Here is a 17833-nt window from a genome sequence, read left to right as displayed (position 1 = left end):
AGTAACTTCCGCCCTCCTCCCTCGGCCCCGCCCAAGGTGGCGTCGTCGCCGTGGCGCAGGCTCAGTGGACCTTCCCAAGATGGCGGCGCCCATGAGCGCCGAGGGCCGGAGCGAGGACGGGGGGCCGGAGGGGCTGCGGCGGGCGGTGGAGGGCCTGCGGTTGTTGTTGGGCCGGAGCGCAGGCGCCGCCGAGAGCCCCCCGTCGTCGGATTCGCTGCGCCTGGGTCTGGCGGCGCTGGAGGAGAGGCTGGCGGGGGACCCCCAGTGGGCCTCCCTGCGCAGGGCGACGGCCGAGGTGGCCCGCCGTGTTCAGGGGCTGAGTCCCGGCCCCGACCCGCCCTGGGCCGCGGGCCGCCAGGCGCTGCTGCTGCTGCTCTGCCTCAAGCGCTACCTGGCCGCCGCCGCCCCCCCCCGCAGCCGGCACACGGGCAGAGGCCGCGCCCCCCCCCTCCGCCGGGCCCCGACGCCCTGAGCCTCGCGCAGGAGGGCACCGTGCAGGCGGCGGCGCAGCTGGCGGTGGCGTTGGGCCTCCGCCCGTACCTGCTGCCCGGAGTGGCGCCCCCGCCGCGGGACAAGGCCGGCCTGCTTGCCGCCCAGCCCGAAGCCCCGCGGAGGCTCCTGGCCGCCTGCAGCGCCCTGCTGGAAGTGACCGAACACCCCGAGCTGGGCAGGCTGATCCTGGCGCGCCACCTGGGCGACCTTCTGGCTGCGCTGTGCCAGCTGGGCTTCGGCCCCGCAAGGAAGGCCAGGGCGAGTGCGGAGAGGCAGGTGAGGGTTAAAACCGGCCCCGGGGTAAAGCGAAGCAAATGTCTCCCTGTTTCCTCTGGCCAGTATGAACTGGGAGGGGGACTAGCAAGCCATCCTTGGGCCCTACAGTTCTGCTGGTCAGGGAGGTGCCGTGGGGCCCTTGTCACTGCCTTAGTTGGCCGAGCCTCTTACTAGGGCTGCTGAAGGGATATTTGGAATAAGTACCTTTTTGCATTTTTGAGAATTCCTTTGCGTGTTTTATTCTTTAGCTCTCTGGGATTTTTTTCAGGGATTGACGGAAGAGGAACAGAGCAGCTGCAAAGAAGCCTTGCAGGGCCTTTTGGACAAAGTGTACCAGCCCCTGGTGGTCCAGGAACTGCTGCTGCTTCAGGGAGGGGCTAAGCGGGTATGACTGTGAGCCGTGGAGGAACTAAATTTGCGTCTTCTGATTTGGTTCCATTGTGCGTTCCTGCCTGCAAATCTATCTCGGCCATCCTTTCCCCTCTCCCCCCCAACCCCAAGCATTTTTGGAGCGATCCCAAATTGCATCCCTTGTATGTAGCTCAACTATGACAGTAGATACATGACATTGACCCCAGGAGGAACAAGCACCAAAGGTATAGAACAGTCTTTCTCAAACTTACCAATTTTATGCTGGTTCTGGGGAATTCTGGGACTTAAAGTCCACATATATTAAAGTTGGGAAGGTTGGGAAACACTGGCATGGAGTTTCCTTTTAAGTGAATCATATCACAGCCCTGGTCTGTCCTTCCAGCTTAGCACTGCCACTAGGTTCGTTTAGCTGTGGCTCTGCAGAACAGGTACCTATCTCTCTATCTGTATCTATCTACCTACCTGCCTATCTATCTTTTCTATCTACCTACCTACCTATCAATCATATCTATATCTACCATCTATCTACCTACCTACCTATCTAATCTATCTATCTACCTACCTAGCTACCTACCTATCTATCTATTTATCTATCTATTTATTATATCTATCTATCTACCATCTACCTACCTACCTACCTACCAGTCATATCTATATCTACCATCTATCTATTTATCTATCTATCTTTCTATCTATCTATCATATCTATCTATCCACCCACCATCTACCTACCTACCTATCTATCATCTATCTATCATATCTATCTATCTAATCTATCTATCTAATCTATCTATCATATCTATCTATCTATCATATCTATTATATCTATCTACCATCTACCTACCTACCTATCAGTCATATCTATATCTACCATCTATCTATCTATCTATCTCTATCTATCTATCTTTCTATCTATCTATCATATCTATCTATCCACCATCTACCTACCTATCTATCTATCATCTATCTATCTATCTATCTATCTATCTATCTATCATATCTATCTATCTTATCTATCTATCTAATCTATCTATCTATCTATCTATCTATCATATCTATTATATCTATCTACCATCTACCTACCTACCTATCAGTCATATCTATATCTACCATCTACCTATCTATCTATCTATCTATCTATCTATCTATATCTATCTATCTTTCTATCTATCTATCATATGTATCCACCATCTACCTACCTACCTATCTATCATCTATCTATCTATCATATCTATCTATCTAATCTATCTATCTATCTATCTATCTATCTATCTATCTATCTATCATATCTATTATATCTATCTACCATCTACCTACCTACCTACCTATCAGTCATATCTATATCTACCATCTACCTATCTATCTCTATCTGTCTGTCTGTCTGTCTGTCTATCTATCATATCTATCTATCCACCATCTACCTACCTATCTATCTTATCATCCATCTATCTATCATATCTATCATATCTATCTATCTACCTACCTACCTACCTATCTGCTGCCCAATTCCAATTGGACTCTGGATGGACGCTCAGTCTTGCTGCTTGACGACCTGTCATCAGAGATCCCACTTGGGCCTTTCTGCCTTCTTGGCAAGTGGGTCAGTGGGAGAGGAAAGGAAGAGGTGTCTAAATTGGGATGCAATACAATCTGACTGAGTGGTAGTCTTGTCAGGTGCCCTTCTGGGAATCTGCTGCTGGGTGACTGGTGCCCTCACAGAAGCTTTCAGTGGAGTAACTCGAGTCTGCTCAGTTTGGGGAGGGCAGGGTATGCGCCTGTTGCCTGGTGTCAAGACAAGGCAGAGGAAGAGAGGCCGCACTGCAGGGCTGGTCGTGAGGGTCCATCGTGCACGTGCGTTTCTTTTCCAGGCCTACCGTCCCAGCCAGCAGAACAACAAGCCTTCTACGGTGCCGGCACCAGCCTGGCTTCAGCGCCTTTGTGGGCACCTGCTGTCCGGGAGGCTGCTAAGACCCGGTGGAGTTCAGGCGGTCATCCGTGGCATCCTGGAGGCAGCCGGAGGTGAGCGAGGCTTGACCAGTCAGCCATTCAAAGGCTGGGACAAGAGCAGGAAAAAAGAGTCCTTTGTTCCACTGTTTCTAAACTTGGCCCAGCCAGGTTTGCGTGTGAGAGTTCCTGTTTTATCTGCATGAAACTGGACAAATGACTCCATGCCCATGTTTTTTGGATCAGTCAGAGGGGGCAAATAAGGCAGCCTGGTGCAGGATCCTCCCAGGCTTTCCCCCCTCCCATGGGCTGGCCCCTCTTCTCTGCACGGCATTGCCCAAGAACCGGCCCTTCTAGGCAGGACGCTGGTCAGGCCCAGAGCCTTTGCCCCCCTCTTAAGAAAGAGCGAGAGCAGGGAGGATGAGGAAGGCCCAAGGGAGCTGGCGAGGACACTGAGCTGGGGGGTTGCTCCCGGGGTGAAGCTCCTTCCTGGTGGAGGAAATGGTGAGTGGCCACAGGACGGGCAGTGCTCTGGGTGCTTGTCTGACATGGAGCCTCCTGCTTTCCAGCCGGGGCTGTAGGGGACAGCAGTGCAGAAGCGGCAGCAGCCGACTGGCAGAAGTGCGAAGCCGTAGCCCAGATCCTGTCCTCGTGTCCCCAGCAGTCCCTGTCCCTGGAGGATTATTGTCGACAGGTTTGCCCGCAGGTACGTCCCCCGCCCCTTCCCTTCCTATCCAGCGGCTGGCCCTCCCCCTCCCTCGGGCCCTCCCATAAAGCGACTCCCTTTTCCTGGGCCGGCTCGTGGGGTCTGCGGCTTCTGCTGAGGCTTGGGGGCTTGTGGCTCTGTTCCGCCTCTCCCCCTTTGGGCAGTTTGTGGCCGTAGAGGCCGGGCTCTCAGAGGTACGTTGAGAGAGGAGGTTGCTGGTGACCCTCACGCCCTCTGCTTTTCTCCCTTCAAAGGTCCTGCAGCTGTTCCTCATCCAGGATCAGCGGGTGGTGCGCCAGTTCCAGCGAGTGGCAACCGCAACGGTCCTGGCCATGGTGAGGCAGCACCCGCAGCAGGCGGAGGAGCACCTGCTGCGCCCCCTGCTGGAGCCCCTCTTGCGCTGCCTGGGCCAGCCAGGTAACGCCATGACCCGCCCCACCTCCCGAACTCCAGGCGGCGGAGTCGGGTGTATGGTTTGCATGTTTTTAGAATGTTAGAACCGTCAGCCTCCCAGCGTCACTTGGTCGAGTTGGGCAGCCGTGGAGGTCGGGTGGGGTGGGTGGATGATTAAACAGACAAAGGGAACTTCTGTCCTCTTGGGGGGGGGGGGGGGCTGCTTGTTTTTCCAGGGGCTTCTCTGCCCAGAATTGGTAGCTCTGGGTTCTTAGGCCTGCAAGGGGACTGAATTCTGACCCAGCACAATCAGTTGCGACAGAGCCAGGCACGGCAGGCTGAGGTGGAGGCTCACTTGAACCCGGGTTTCCTCCGCAATTCGGATTTATATCCTGTCCTCACTTTCCCCCTGTGAGACGGTCAGGCTGAGGGAGGGCCCGGCCCAGAGCCCCCCCCTCCCTCAGTTTCTAGCCTGGCATCTGGGAGGCTCTCAGGGAGGCCAGGCTGGAATCAGTGGCCACTTGTATCGCGGGGTAGGGTTCCTGGAAAGTGGCCCCTGCATTAGCTGCGCCCACACGTGACGGTCTCCCCCCCCCCTTTCCTGTCTTCAGAAGGTGCCCTGGAAGCCCTGCCAGCCGGGGCGGTGCTGGTGGAAGAGCAGGCGCTCTCGGGGTGCGTGGAAACGGTGTACAAGGTGCGTCACCAGCACCCCTGTCTGAGTGGAGTGTTGGGAGGCGGAGCGGAGGCCGAGGAAGGGCCCCAATTGGCTCCCAGACCGAGTCCTCTTCCCCAGCTGGGCTGGAACAGGCAGCCCGCCCTTCCCTGGAACGCCAGGGGGGAGGCGCCATTCCCACGTGCCTTTCCCCCTCTGCTCCGCCTTCCCTCCCACCCTTGCAAGCCTGGTGCTGCGGTCAGCTGTCAGGCGCCAGAATCCAGCCTTGCCTGGCAGCCCACCCGGGCCCTGCGGTGTGGATCAGCCTCATCCCCAGAGGGATGCGGTCCCAGCGCGGGGCTGTTTCCCAAGCAGGCTTGGCGGCTGAGCCATTGGCAGGCTCAGAACAGCAGGCTGGGCTGCTCCGTTGGTTCAAGTCCCCGTAGCTGGAGCATCTAAGCCCGGTGCATGGCGCGAATGGGCTGTTTGGGAGGGCTGGCCCAGAAGGCCCTGAAATAGCCAGAGGTTCTTGTGCGAGCATTTGGAATGTGTGCTTGCAATGCGCAGGCATCCTGGAGAGAGAGAGAGTGTGTGTGCGTGTGTGAAGGCTGCCAACTGAGTTTGTGCAGAGTCCCCCTCCTCCCAGCTGTTCTCTCCTGCAGGTCTGCGTGGTGGGCAACGAGCCCCCCCCCTGCCTCTTGGGAGCCCTGCTGCCTGTGCTGGGGGGCCGTCTTCGCCCTCTGGTGCTTCACCAAACAGAACGTGTCCTTCCTCCGGTGAGGCACCGGGCCTGTTGGGGGGATCTCCGGAGCTCTTCTGGGGGCTCCCTGGCTGAGGCCCCCCACAGGGGCTGCTCTCCTCCTGGCTCCCGTCAGCCGAGGCCCCCCCCCCCCCGGAGGGGCATTTGTGCTTGGTTCATACCCACCCACCCCTGTCGTTTTCAGTGCCCCCTGCCAGGAGCTCCTGCTGTGGTTCCTGGAGAAGAGCGAGACCCAGGCCTCTGTGGCGGCCCTGGAAGGCTTGGCGGAGCTCAGAGGAAGCCCCCGCCTGCCCCACCCGCTCTGCCAGTTCCAGGTGGGCAGCGAAGGGGGCGTGGTGGCCACCATCAAGGAGGCCCTGAGGTGAGAGGAAGGGGGGTTGCAGGAGGCGGGGGCAGAGAGGCAGCTGCAGCTCCCCCAAAATATCGGGGGGTGGGGGGGCTCTTCCCAGGAGGATTCTCTGCAGGAGGCCAGCCGTGAGGGAAGGTCTTTCAGGGCCAGGGGGGGAGAGGGTGGTGGAAGAGGCGGTCCAGCTTCCTCCGGGGCTTTCCCCCCCCCCCCCAGTGACGAAGACGAGGCACTCTACCAGACGGTCTCCTCAGAGCAGTGGCGGCTGGAGCGGCTGGTGGAGCTCTTGGCTCAGTGCTGGAGGGGCAGCCTGGCGGGAGACTTCTTCCTGGGCTGCTTGAAGGTGGGTGGATGTGCCGGGTCACCTGGTGGTGGGGGCAGCAGGGAGGCTCTCAGGGAAGCCCCACTTCTCCGGACCTGGAGGGGGGGTGATCAGAGGGGGACACGTGGGGCCCAGGGCCTGCATGGGTCTCGTCTGGACCACCCCCCCCCCCCCGCGTGGTCTCTGTGTGTGTCCGTGTGTGTGTCCAGTGAGCCATCCTTCCTCCCCCTGGTGCTTTCTCTGCTGCTCTGGGGCAGGGCCGTCTCCTGCCCGGTGCCCAGTCTCTCTTCTCCCCCTGGGCAGGAGTTGACCCTGCTGGCCTCCGAGAAGGACCCCCCGGCCCCTTCGCCAGAAGACCGCCCCCAGGAGAGGAGCAGGCAGCTGCAGGGGCTTCGGGTGGTGGCCATGCTGACCGAGGGCCTGTCGGACTCTTTGCTCACAGATGTCAGGCAGGTGGGTCCCGTCCTCCTCACCCCCCCATTGCCCCCCCCCCCGCCTGCACAGCCCTGTCGCATCCCCTGGGGACAAGCTCTCCCTCCTTAAGGGAGGGGGCAGATTTTTGGGGGGAGGGGGGTTGGCCTTAACTCCATCCTTTCTGGGAAGCCGGGGGGTGGGGGGGGGTGTTCCTGCCTGTCAGCCCTAGAGCTGCAATAGTAGTTCGTGGCCCATTGTCGGTTGTGTCCGTCCCACAGGTGGTGGCGTTTGTGGCGGCCACTCTGCAGCGGGCCTGTGCCGGCCTCCCCAGAGGCTCTGTGAGCACCGTGGACTCCCAGACGCTCAGCCTGGCCATGGGGCTGGGGGCGGCCGTGCTGGGAGGGGCCCTGCAGGTGAGGAGCCAGGGGGCAGCGACGGGGCAGCGTTGGAAGGCCGTGCGGGGGCTCCGAGGTCGGGAGGGGGGAGCCTGCCCGGTTTCCTTCCTGCTTCTGAGCCTCAGTTTCCCTCTGGGCTCTGCTCATCCGCCCTGCCCCCTCCCCTCCCATTTTGACCCCCAGTTCAGAGGGACCCCCTGCAGGGACATTGCTGGGGGAGGGCCATTGCAGAGTGGGAGCAGGCCGGGGGGGGGGGGCTGCTGGGTCCCACTGACCCCCAGGAGAGCCTCTGCCCACCCAGTGAGGCCCCTTCACTTCGTCTGGAGGGGGGGGGGACCGTCTCTGGCTCTCTGACCAGCCTGGAAGCAGCAGGGAGTGAGGGGAGGGAGGGGGCGGAAGTCTTGCTGTGACAGGCTGAAGCCCAGAAGCTTCCGTGCTCAAGTCCCGGCTTGCTGGGGCTGCAGACACTGAGCCGCCCCCCACCCCCTCCCACCCCTCCTCTCTCCTCCTCAGGCCCCTGCTTGTTCCTCCTTAGCTGAAGGCTGCTGTGGTTTCCCGGGGGAGGGGGGGAGGGGAGAGGTTCTGGGGGGGCTAAGCAGGAAAAAGGCCCCCTCCACCCCCAGGCTTGAGAGGGGAAGGGGAGGCGGGGCTCAGCAGGAGGAGGGAGGGGGTGCCAGGGGTGGGGCGGGGGGGGGTTCTGGCAGGATGTGCCTGGGACAGGAGGGGGGGGGAAGGGGGGGAAGGGCCGGGCCGTGCTCCCTGCCTGGGGGCTGAGCTGGGATCCCGGCTGGGCCTTCCCTGCTGCTGCTCCTCCTGCCTGCCCCCCCCGCCCCCGCCCCCCCATGCACCTGCCTGATCTTATCCGCCCTGCTGGCGTCTGGGCACACGCCCATAACGGTCACCACCGCAAAGGCTCCGGGCACAGCGCCCCCTCCTGGTCGCTCCCTGCCTTCCTTCCAGCCCAGGGCCCAGTCCTCAGCCTCAGCCCCGGTTCCCCTCCCGGCAGCCCCGGCTGAGCTGCTGCCCCCCCTCCCGCTCTCCCCCCAGCTGAGGTCGGAAGACTTTGCCTGCCTGGAGCAGCTGGTGCCCCTCCTCGGGGAACTCTCCCGCCTCCACCCGGAGCCCGACGTCCAGGAGCTGGCGGCCGACCTGAGCCTCTCCATCTGCACCCACCGGGCCTTCTCCACGGAGGCCGTGCGCACCGCGGCTGGCAAGGCCCTGGGCCAGAGCGCCCCCGACAGGACCCCTCTGCCCCGGCAGCCCCCCAGCAACCCCCCAGGGCGGACTCAGGGGAGGGACTCGGCCTCCGGGGGAAGCTCCGCCCCCTGCGACCCCCAGCGCCCCCTGCAGGCGCTTCTCTCGGAGGCTTACAGCCCCGAGGTCCCCACGCGAGCGGCTGCCCTGCGCTGCCTCTCTCGGATGGTCCAGCAGAGGGAGCCTGGAGCCCTGGAGGCCCCGGAGAAGTTGCTGCAGGTAGGCGGCCGGAGCCTCGCGTGGGGGGGGCCCCGGGGGACGACACGTGGGGGAGGGGGCTTGGGCAGACCCTGGGAGGGAGCCCCTTTGTGGGGGTCCTGCCTGCAGAGAAGGGGGGGGCAGGAGATTCAACCTACGCAGGAGTTTCTATCCAGCCACTTTCAGGGGGGCAGAATTGGGTTTTCTGTTTCCTGGTGGGTGGGGGTGGGTGGGGGTGGGTGGGGGTGGGTGGGTGGGTGCCCCCCCCCAAGACTGAGCCCCCTGATGGAAGCTGCTTTTTCTGGGAGAGCTTGTTCCTTCTGCTTCCGAGCAGCCTGGATGTTTTGAGCCTGGGGGAGAAGAGCAGGTGGGGCTGGGGGGGGCGCTGGGGGTCTGCAGGCAACCTTCTGCCCTGCCCAGGAGGCCCCGGCCAAGAGACACGGTCGGCTGCAGCTGAGCAGGCCAAGTGACCAAGTGACCCTTGGTTTTAATTTTCAGGTTTTTGTAGAGAACCTGGAACACAAAGACTCCTTTGTTTACCTTTCTGCCATCCAAGGTAGGCGGAGCCAGTCTTGCTCCCAGGCTCCTCCCACTCAGACTGCTCTGGGGTGAATGGGGGGGGGGGCAAATCCCCCAGGACAGGGAGGGCTGGGTGAGCCCAGGTCACAGGCAGGAAGCCCCTCTGCCCGGTGGTCTTGAGAGCGGCCTTGGGCAATGGGGGGAAGAGGCAGAGCCCCCCCCCCCAGAGTGGGCCCCCCCTCTGTTCCTGTGCCTCTCTGCTGGTTTGCTCTCCTGGGGCCGGGGGGGTCTTCCTTCTCCTTCTGCCCAGGGAGGGCGCCCTTGATCCCCAGTCTGGGCTGGAGAGGAGGGGCTCAGGTTGGGGGGGCTGCCCTCTTCTCCCGTGGGCCCATGGAACCTCTTGTCCCTTTCTGGAGAAGCCGCCCACTCCGCAGGGAAGGAAAATCTCTCCAGCTTCCTCCGGGGTCCTGTTGGCCAAGCAGTGCCGGATGGCGGGACTGCAGGGAAAGGGCCTTCTCTGTGGCAGCTCCGGCTCTCTTCAGCCAACTCCCCCTGGAGATCTGCACTGCCCCCCATCCCTCTGCCCCACCCTGCCCTTCCGAAAGGCCTTGAAAAGGTGGCTTTCCCCACTGCCCCCTGCTCCAGCCAGAGGCGGTGAAGGAGCGAAGGCCTTTCGGGGCCTTGCATGGTTCCCTCCTGTTTTGCTGCTGCTGTGTTTTATTGCTGTGCCACCCAGAGTCCGTCTGCAGATGGGAGGCTTCTAAAGCGAATAAAATTAAATTAAATTAAATTAATTCCCTGGGAGGGAAATGGAGCCGTTTCGCAAGATCCCCGGGGGGTGGAAGGCTGTGGATCGCCCTGGCAGCCTCCTTCCCTCCCCTGGCAGCAGACGGGGGCCCTCTCCCTCCTCCCTCCCCAGCCCCCCCAGCCGCCTTTCCCGCCTGGCCCCGAGTGGAGGGGGCCCCAGAGGAGCAGGCCCTGGGCTTCTTTCCATTGTTTTCTATCGATATGGTTCTGGATTCAGTGTCATAGAAGTCAGAATGAATGAATGAAAGAATGAATGAAAGAATGAGAGAGAGAGGGAGGAACAGGCAGACTCCTTGCCCCCCCCCACCCAGAGTGCCACCCAGGCCCTTGCAGGCCCCCTCGCTCTTCCCGCCCCTCCCCAGGCGTCTCCCCGCCAGCCGCTCCGCTTCCCAAGGAGCCTCCACCGAGGGGCCCCCGGCTGGGACTTCTGGGCCTCCTTGCTGAGCGTAGAGCCCAAATTCTCTTCTGGGTCCGGAAGGGAAGGAGGGGAGAGACCGCTAGGGAGCCTCTCTCTCTGTGCGTGTGTGTGTGTGTGCCTTGCTCTGAGGCTCAGCTCCCCGAGTGCTGCTGCTGCTGCCGCCACCCTTTGGGGCCCCGTTTTTGCCAGGGGAGCCTCCCTTTCCCCCCACCCCACGGCTGGGCCTGAGCAGGTGGAGGGCTTCCGGCTGGGCTGACTCCCTGGCACGGCCATCCTGGGGCACCAGTGCGGCTCCTGCCACGTTGAGCAACCGGGCCTTGCAACAGCCGGGGAATGCCCCGCCTTGAGGGACGTCTGGAGGAGGCCGGGGAGGGGGGTGGGGGTGCAGGGGAGAGCTCCCTCTCTCTCTCCCCCCCTCCCCCCGCGGAGGCTAGGTCCAAGGGCAGAGGTGGAGGGGCCCCCTGCCTTGGCGGGAGAGGTGGGCCAAAGCCCCAGGAGCTGCGCAAGGCTGCCCAGGGGATGGGGGCCTTCGGGGGCCAAGGAGGGGTCGTGCTGCCGCCTCCCCTGTCTGTTGGGGGCTTCCTGCCTCAGGGTGCTGCTCCTGCCCCCCTGCAGGTGTGGCCCTGCTCTCCGATGCCTCCCCCCGAGACGTCCTGCCCGTCTTGCTGGCCCAATACGCGGGCGCCCCGACGGCCGAGACCCGGATGAAGGTGGGAGAAGCCTTGATGCGCACCACGCGAGCCCTGGGTGAGTCTGCCTGCCAAGGCTGGGGGGGGGCAGAGCTGGGAGGGGCTCCGTGAGGCCATGGAGTCTGGCCCTCCACTCACACTTTCCGGAGTCGTGCAGGGAAGCCGCCAACTCCGCTCCCAGCCGCTGCATGAGTCACTTCCCTCACCTGTGCCTGGGGGGGGGCTTCTTGGGAATTGCCTGCCTGCTTCCCTGTGTGTTGCAATCGGCCCCTTTGCCCCACTGGCTGCTTCCTCTTCCTCCTCTTCCCCTTTCCCTCCCCACCGGCCTCCCCCCAAAGGCCCCCTCCCTCCCCTTCCTCTTCCCCCCTGGCCTTGTCCACCTGGCACAGCTGGGAGGTTGCCAGAGCATGTGGGACGCAGACCCCCCCCTGCCCAGCCACACTGCCGCCTCAGTGAGCTCCATCTGGCCCAGATGTTCCCCCCCCCCCCCGCACTCCCTCCCCAGACCAGGCCTCCCCCCCTCTCTGGGCAGCGCGACTCCAGGCTCAGGCTGCTTGTCTGAAGGGGGTCCTCCCATCACAGCCCCCCCCCCACGTGCCCTCCCCCTGCCCGACCTGCCAAGGGCTCAAAGATACAATAAAGTGAAATTAAATATAAATATCTGAAACTGTAAACTCCTTCTCCCAAAATCATTTTGGACCCCCCCCCTCGAGACAGGAGTGCAACTAAACACTTGCTGAGCCCTGTGCTGGAAGCCCCCCCCCCCCCGTCTCCCTGAGCCCACTCCTCTCTGGAGCTCTCGTCCCCTGATTGCTGCCTGTGTGCCGGCCCTTCCCCTCCCCACCTCCCTTGGGGGGACGAGGGTCCCTGTCTCCTCCACCTGCCCACAGCCCTGGGAGTCCCCCCACCCCTTGGCCGAGCCGGGCAGCCTCCTGAGGGCTGAAGTGAAGCCTCATCATTGTCAATCACCCCCACCCCCCCTTTATAAGACCCGCTTTGCCCCCTCAGCAGTCCTTGTGGTCTTTGGAGGCGGGGGAGCCCAGTGCCCTGCGGAGGGGCTGGCTGCTTGAGGGGGGGTCCGCAGAAGGTGGGCCCTGGCCTTCCTGTCCCAGGGGGCTGTGGGGAGGGGCACCTGCACCCCCCTCAAGGGGAGCCCTCCTGCCACCCCCGCCCAGGGAGAGCTGTGGGTGGGCAGTGGCCTCGGCAGAGCCCCTCCCTTCTGCGGAAGAGGGCCCAGGGCTTGTGGGGGGGCAGAGCCCCTTTTGGCCCCAGGCAAGAGGAGCTGCCAAAGCCTCGGACGCCCCTGGCCCGCTGGTCGTGAGGGTGCAAAGTTAGTGGGAGCCTAGCATCTGTTCCTTTGGCCCTCTCATCGCAGGACAGGTGCGCAGGCAGGTGAGCCTCTGGCTCCTCCCCCTCCTCTGCAGTGGGGGGGAGGCTGCCCTGTCCGGCTTTGGGCTCGGTCCCTAGGGAAGGTTCTGCCTGGTGGGCCGTGTGGAAGCCCCCTGGCCCTTGGTTTGGGGCGCCCCTCCTTCCTTTCTGTTCCTGCACTGGGAGGGCGCAGAGCCTGTGATTTGGGAGGCCGGGGCCATAATTATCATCGCTGGCTCAGCCGGAGGGGCCTGGCGCCTGGCCTGGGGGGGGGGCAAACGGATTCCCTTCACTCTGGGATGGGGGGGGGGCGAGGCAGCTGGTGCTGGAGGTGAAGCTGATTTCAGCCTCTCAGGCAGGGGGGGCAGGGCTTTATTTGAGCAGGGTATCAATTGTGGCCAACTGGCTCAGGGAGGGGAACCGCAGCCAGCTTGGCTCACCTAGCAACAGCCTGGTGTTGGGGGGCTGCTTCACCAACCCCTCCCGACCCCCATTAAGGACTGTCCCCCCCAAAGAAAGACCAAAGGGAAATGGGAAGGAGAGAGGGAGGGGGGTAGGCTAGCCTGTGGGACAGATCCTGGGACGGAGGGATCTTCTGGGGCCCCCAGGCCTGCGGAGGGGGAGCGGCCCCACGGGAGGGGTCCTGTCTGCCCAGGGGCTCGTCTTGAGCCGGCCCCTTCCCCAGTGGGCTGCTCAGCCGTGGCCCTTCCCCCCCCAGCCAAGAGCCCCTCCGGTCACCGGGCCCTTCCCTCCCCCCCCCCGCAGGAGACCTGGTCTTCCAGCACAGAGAGAGGCTGCTCCACGCTTTCCTGCGAGGCGTCCAGGATCCCGACGGCCCCCTCAGAGCCAGCAGCCTCTCCAACCTGGCGGAGCTGTGCCAGATCCTGGGCTTCCAGCTGGGCTCGGTGGTCCACGAGGTACCGGCCCCCTTTCTCCGCCCCCCCTTCCACCCCGCCCCCCCAGAGGCCAGCAGCCCGAGATTGATGGGGAGGGGGGGTTGCCCCTGAGCCCCTCCCGGACTCTGAACCTGTGGCTCAGCCAGAGAGCCCAGCCAGGCGCGGCCGTTGAAGGCCGGGGGCATCTCTGCCTCTCCCCATGCAAGCAGCCAATCCTCCACCCCTCCAGCGCTGGCTGCTTGTGCTGGGGGCCTCGGGGCCTCCTCCCCTGCCCAGCCACGGGGGCAGCTCCAGGCAGGGGAAGCCGGGCGTGCCAGGGACCCAGAGGGGCTTGGGGGGCGCCTCTTCCGTCAGGGCATCCGGAGCCCCCCTAGCTGTGGGCCCAGCCGGCCTGCAGGGTGAGAACCAACCCTGGAGGCTGCGGGATGAAGGTGGCACTGGGGAGGGTCTCACGGCCAGGGATTCGGCCCCCTGCAGGAAAGAGTCAGAATAACACTCAAAGGCTGCAAGCGAAAAGGGGGTGGGAGGTCAGCCATGCCCTGGCCGAGGTCCCCCACTTTCATCCAGGCCCCTCTGATCTTGGGGTGGGGTCTGCCCTGGCACCTGCCACTCCTGGGCAGAGTGGCCCCCTGTGGTTCCCACAGCCAGAGCTGAAGCACCAGGCAGAGGCAACTGGACGCCTTCGAGTGCCGCTCGTGGGCAAGTGGGGGGGGCGGGGGGGGCCCTCCTGGGCTGCTTTGTGAGGTTGCAGCCGGGGCCGCCCGAGCGCTGTGGGCACCGTGGGGGCAGCTGAGCCGTGCAGGAGAGTCACGGGCCTCTTGCCAAGGCTGCCTGGGGCCTCCGGGACACGGGCGGCACTTTGAGGTCCCACCTGTGCGGCCGTTTCAGGCGCTGCACTGGGCCCGGTGCCAGCTGACTCACCGGAAGCTGCTGCAGGGGGCGGAGGCGGCAGGCTGTCCTTGAGCCCAGGGGGAGGAAGGCCGGAGGTGCAACTGCCCTGGCTCCCCACCTGCAGACCCGGCCCTAGGCCAAAAGCCCCTCAACCCCCGGGGTACATGGGGTGGGGTGGGGGGGCGAAGGCCTTCTGCAGGTGCTGCCGCCAGGGCTCTGCTGAGGGCGGGGTAGGGGGGAGTCAGCCCTCGGTCAGGGCTCTGGAAGGCCCCGGGGATCAGGCTCCCCTGTGGCTCCATAGCCTCCCCCACTCTCTGCCTCCCTCTCGGACAGCTGGCCTCCTGCCTGGCAGCGGTGATCAAAACCGACCGGGAAGCCGAGGTGCGTAGAGCCGCCGTCCACGTGGTGGTGCTTCTCCTGCGGGGACTCAGCACAAAGGCGGTGGAGGTGAGTCCCGCTGCTTCCTTCCCAGGGCTTCGGTGGAGAGCAGGGGGTCTTCCACCTGGGGGTCGACCCTGGGGGGGAAAGACCAGCTTCCCCTGGGGTTAGGCACCAAAGCTTCCATGTTTGCAATCTGATCATCAATCAGGCGTTTAAAGTGGAGGTGTCCCTCTGACCTTCCTGCCAATCAGCTTCAAGCCTTGTTGGGAAAATTGGCGCTGGACTTATGGTTGGGGGTCACCACAACATGGGACACTGTATTAAGGCACCGCGGTACAAGGAAGGTTGCGAACCGCTGGTGTCGAGGGAGAGGAAGCTGGGCCGGTCCCGCTGCGGAGGGAAGAGGCCCCGCGGGTGGGCCCCCCGCCCGAATTCCTGGAGGAGAGGCTAGTGGGGAGCTTCCTGCCCTTCTGTGGGCCAGAGACGAGGGGCTGCTGCGGAGAAGCCTCCGTCCAGAGCCCCTCTTGGCCCCCACCGCACACCTGGCCCTTCCTCCCTGGGTCACTCCCTGCCACCAGGAAATGCCACGGAAGGGGGGGGCAGGGGGTTCGCCCAGCCTGGCATTTACGGGCAGGCGATTTCCGCTTCCTTGGAACTGGCCCAGGGCAGTTTCTCTGCACCTTCCCCCACAAAGGTGTGTAACATTAATTAGTGACATAATTAAATGCCAGCCTTGGAAAAATCAGGAGGCAGCGAGTTCTAGTCCCGCCTTAAGCATGAAAGGTGACTTTAGGCCACTGGCTCTTTCGGCCCAACCCCCCTCGCAGGGTTGCTCTTGGGGGGGGGGAAGTGGAGGAGGGACGAAGCCATTTCACCTCTTCACCTCCTAGCTTGAGAGAGGTGGAATAGAAAGGGAGGGAGGGAGGGGGTACCTAGCAGCGACCCCAGGTGGGCTCAGGGCCTGGCTGGAGAGGGTCAAGGGACGATGGGCAGCCATTGGTCTCCCGCTCAAGCAGGGGGCTGGGCTAGCGGCCTGGGGGGATGAAGTCCTGAAGAGCCTGCCGTCTCTGCTCCCCTTTCCAGGTCCTCCGCGACGTCCTGCTGGACCTCTACCGCCTGCTGAAGTTTGTGGTGCGCTGCGAGGAGGACGAGGTGGCGGTGCTCCACGCCCAGCTGGCCTTGGAAGAGCTGGACGGGCTCCTCCGCCAGGCCCTCTTCCCTCCCCAGACGCTGCAGAAGAAGATCGTGGTCCTGCCCTAGGGGCCCTCCGAAGCCCTCGCCCGGGCACTCCGCCCCCGTGGGGCAGGCCCCCCACAGATGGGCCCCATCCCCACCCCGAGAAGCCCCCGAGGGGCAGGTGCAGATCAGCCAAGGCAATAAAGGAAGCCCAGGAGGGGCCGAGTCGGAAAGGAGGCTGCAGAGGGTTTTTTGGGGGGCGGGGGGGGGGGGGCGGGCAGGGTGTGCCTGGTGGGGGGTGGTCTGTGAGCCTGCCTGGCAGCATCTTCAAGGGCTCTTGTGTGGCCCCCAACCCCCCCCCCCCCCAGCCACCCCGCCCTGGCTTCCCCTCGGCTGCCTCCCTCTGGGAGTTGGAGCCCCCTCCAGCACAGCTCCTGCCCAGGAAAGACCCTCTTGGCAAAGCCCCACCCCCACCCCACCCCTATGAGCCTCTGTGGCACACTGCTTAGAGGGCAACACTGCTGGCTGCTTCTGCTGACTGTTGACTGTAGTTCACCAGTTCAAATCTCACTACCGGCTCCAGGTTGACTCGGCCTTCCATCCTTCCCAGGTGGGTCAAATGAGGACCCAGAGTGTTGGGGGCAAGAGGCTGATTCTGTAAGGCGCTTAGGGAGGGAAAAACACCAGCCTGTATGTCTAAATGCTGCTGCTATTACTATTGCTTTAGCCCCAATAGGGACCCCACCTTCCAAGGACCTCAGAAGGACACCTGTGACACCCCCCCCCGAAAAATAGGTCTCAAGAGAGCCCTCCACGCGCCTTGTGTCTGCCCCCCCACACACACACTTCAAAGTTTCTTGGACAGGTGGGAGTGGAAGCTGGCCGCCTGGGGTGCGTTTGGGCCGGTTGCCCTTCCGCCCAGCCTACCTCGCAGGGTTGTAACAAGGAGCCAGGGCAGCCGGGAGCAGGTCTGGGCTCTGGCTCCGAGATGCTTTGGAGGAGCCTTGCAGCCCCTTCCCTCCACCCCACAGCCAGGACCGGCGAGGGAGCGGCCGAAACGCTGGAGCAGCTGCGGGGCACCGCTGGCATTGTGTAGCTGGGGAGCGCCCGCCTGCCTGCCTCCCGACGGGCCCGCTCGCCCCCTCCCGGGAAAGAAGGCGGTGCCTGGGCCCGCGGCGGAGGGTCCCCGGCGGAGCTGGCGGTGACGCGGGCAGCTTCCCTCTTTCCCGGCTTGCCTCTTGCCCGCCGTGGGGTGCCTTTCCCGCGCGGCGGAGGGGGAGAGCCGCGCCGGCCGAGCCTCTGCGGAGGGCGGCTGAGCTTTTCCCGGCCGGCCGCGGAGCCTCGGGAGGCTGGAAGGTAAGGCGTGCCGGCTGCACAATGGAGCCGCGGGGGAGGCGGCACCTGCCTTGCAGCACGGAAGGGGCCGAAGCTCCGAAGTGGCGCTTGCCTGGAAGGGTTTGGTGAGAGACCCCCGCGGTCGGCTGCCCTCACCCGGCCTGCCTCTGGAAGGGGACCGGTCCCCAGCAGGAGGGGGGCTTTCCGTGCAGCCTTGCGGGAGGGGGCGAGAGGGATGCGCAGATTTCTTTGGCTCCTGCGCGCCTTTGCAGCAGAAGCGGGGGAAGCGCCAGGTGCAGCCCAGAGGCCGGGAATTAGTCCGGGCTTGGGGGCTTTTGAGGGGGCGGGGCTGCTCCGGGCGGAGGCGGCCGAGAAAGTCCTTGATGCGGAAGGCGCCCGGCAGCTGCGGTCGCCCCGGAACGCCTCGAGACGCGTTCGTGGGGCTGGTTTGCTTTGGCTGCGCGCCTGAGAGGAACTCGGCCGTTGTAGTTGCAACTCCGGTTTGTGGCTTCGTGAATTTGTGAGCCCAGCCGGTGATGTCATGAATGAACGGCGGTTTAGACTCCCGAGGAGGGACCGGGTTGCACGGAACAGGGAGGAACAACCGGAGGAGTGGAGAGCCCCGGGCAAGGCGGCCTCTGCGAATCGGGAAAAGAAATGGGCCGGTTCGCGAGGAGGCAGGAATCGGGGACGAGCGGGAGAGCCGTTGGCGCCCGTGTTGCTCTCCTGCCGGTTCGTCTTGCGCCTTTGGGCCCGCGGGCTTCCTGTTTTACACCCTCCTGCGCGTTCCTCTCCTGGCGGGGGTGGGAAGTGGGTCTGCAGAGGGAAA

The 17833-nt window shown here is 63.7% G+C and overlaps 1 protein-coding gene across 1 annotated transcript; it reads left to right on the top strand.

The window, feature by feature from the left end:
* Positions 1 to 26: 26 nt before the first annotated feature.
* On the top strand, positions 27 to 15902 carry TANGO6 (transport and golgi organization 6 homolog). Its single transcript, XM_070761734.1, is given in 19 exon segments — positions 27 to 407; positions 410 to 768; positions 1037 to 1153; positions 3009 to 3159; positions 3654 to 3790; positions 4045 to 4207; positions 4795 to 4877; positions 5498 to 5557; positions 5559 to 5611; positions 5780 to 5956; positions 6158 to 6284; positions 6567 to 6716; positions 6956 to 7090; positions 8120 to 8545; positions 9023 to 9080; positions 10884 to 11015; positions 13091 to 13242; positions 14446 to 14559; positions 15577 to 15902. Coding segments are annotated over 19 exon segments (3099 nt in total). The 5' UTR covers positions 27 to 79; the 3' UTR covers positions 15754 to 15902.
* The last annotated feature ends 1931 nt before the right edge of the window (positions 15903 to 17833 follow it).

This window comes from Erythrolamprus reginae, chromosome 9 (genome assembly GCF_031021105.1).
Source record: "Erythrolamprus reginae isolate rEryReg1 chromosome 9, rEryReg1.hap1, whole genome shotgun sequence".
Lineage (NCBI taxonomy): Eukaryota > Metazoa > Chordata > Lepidosauria > Squamata > Dipsadidae > Erythrolamprus > Erythrolamprus reginae.
The sequence above is the reverse complement of the archived record's forward strand: the minus strand, read 5'-3'. Positions and strand labels throughout refer to the sequence as shown.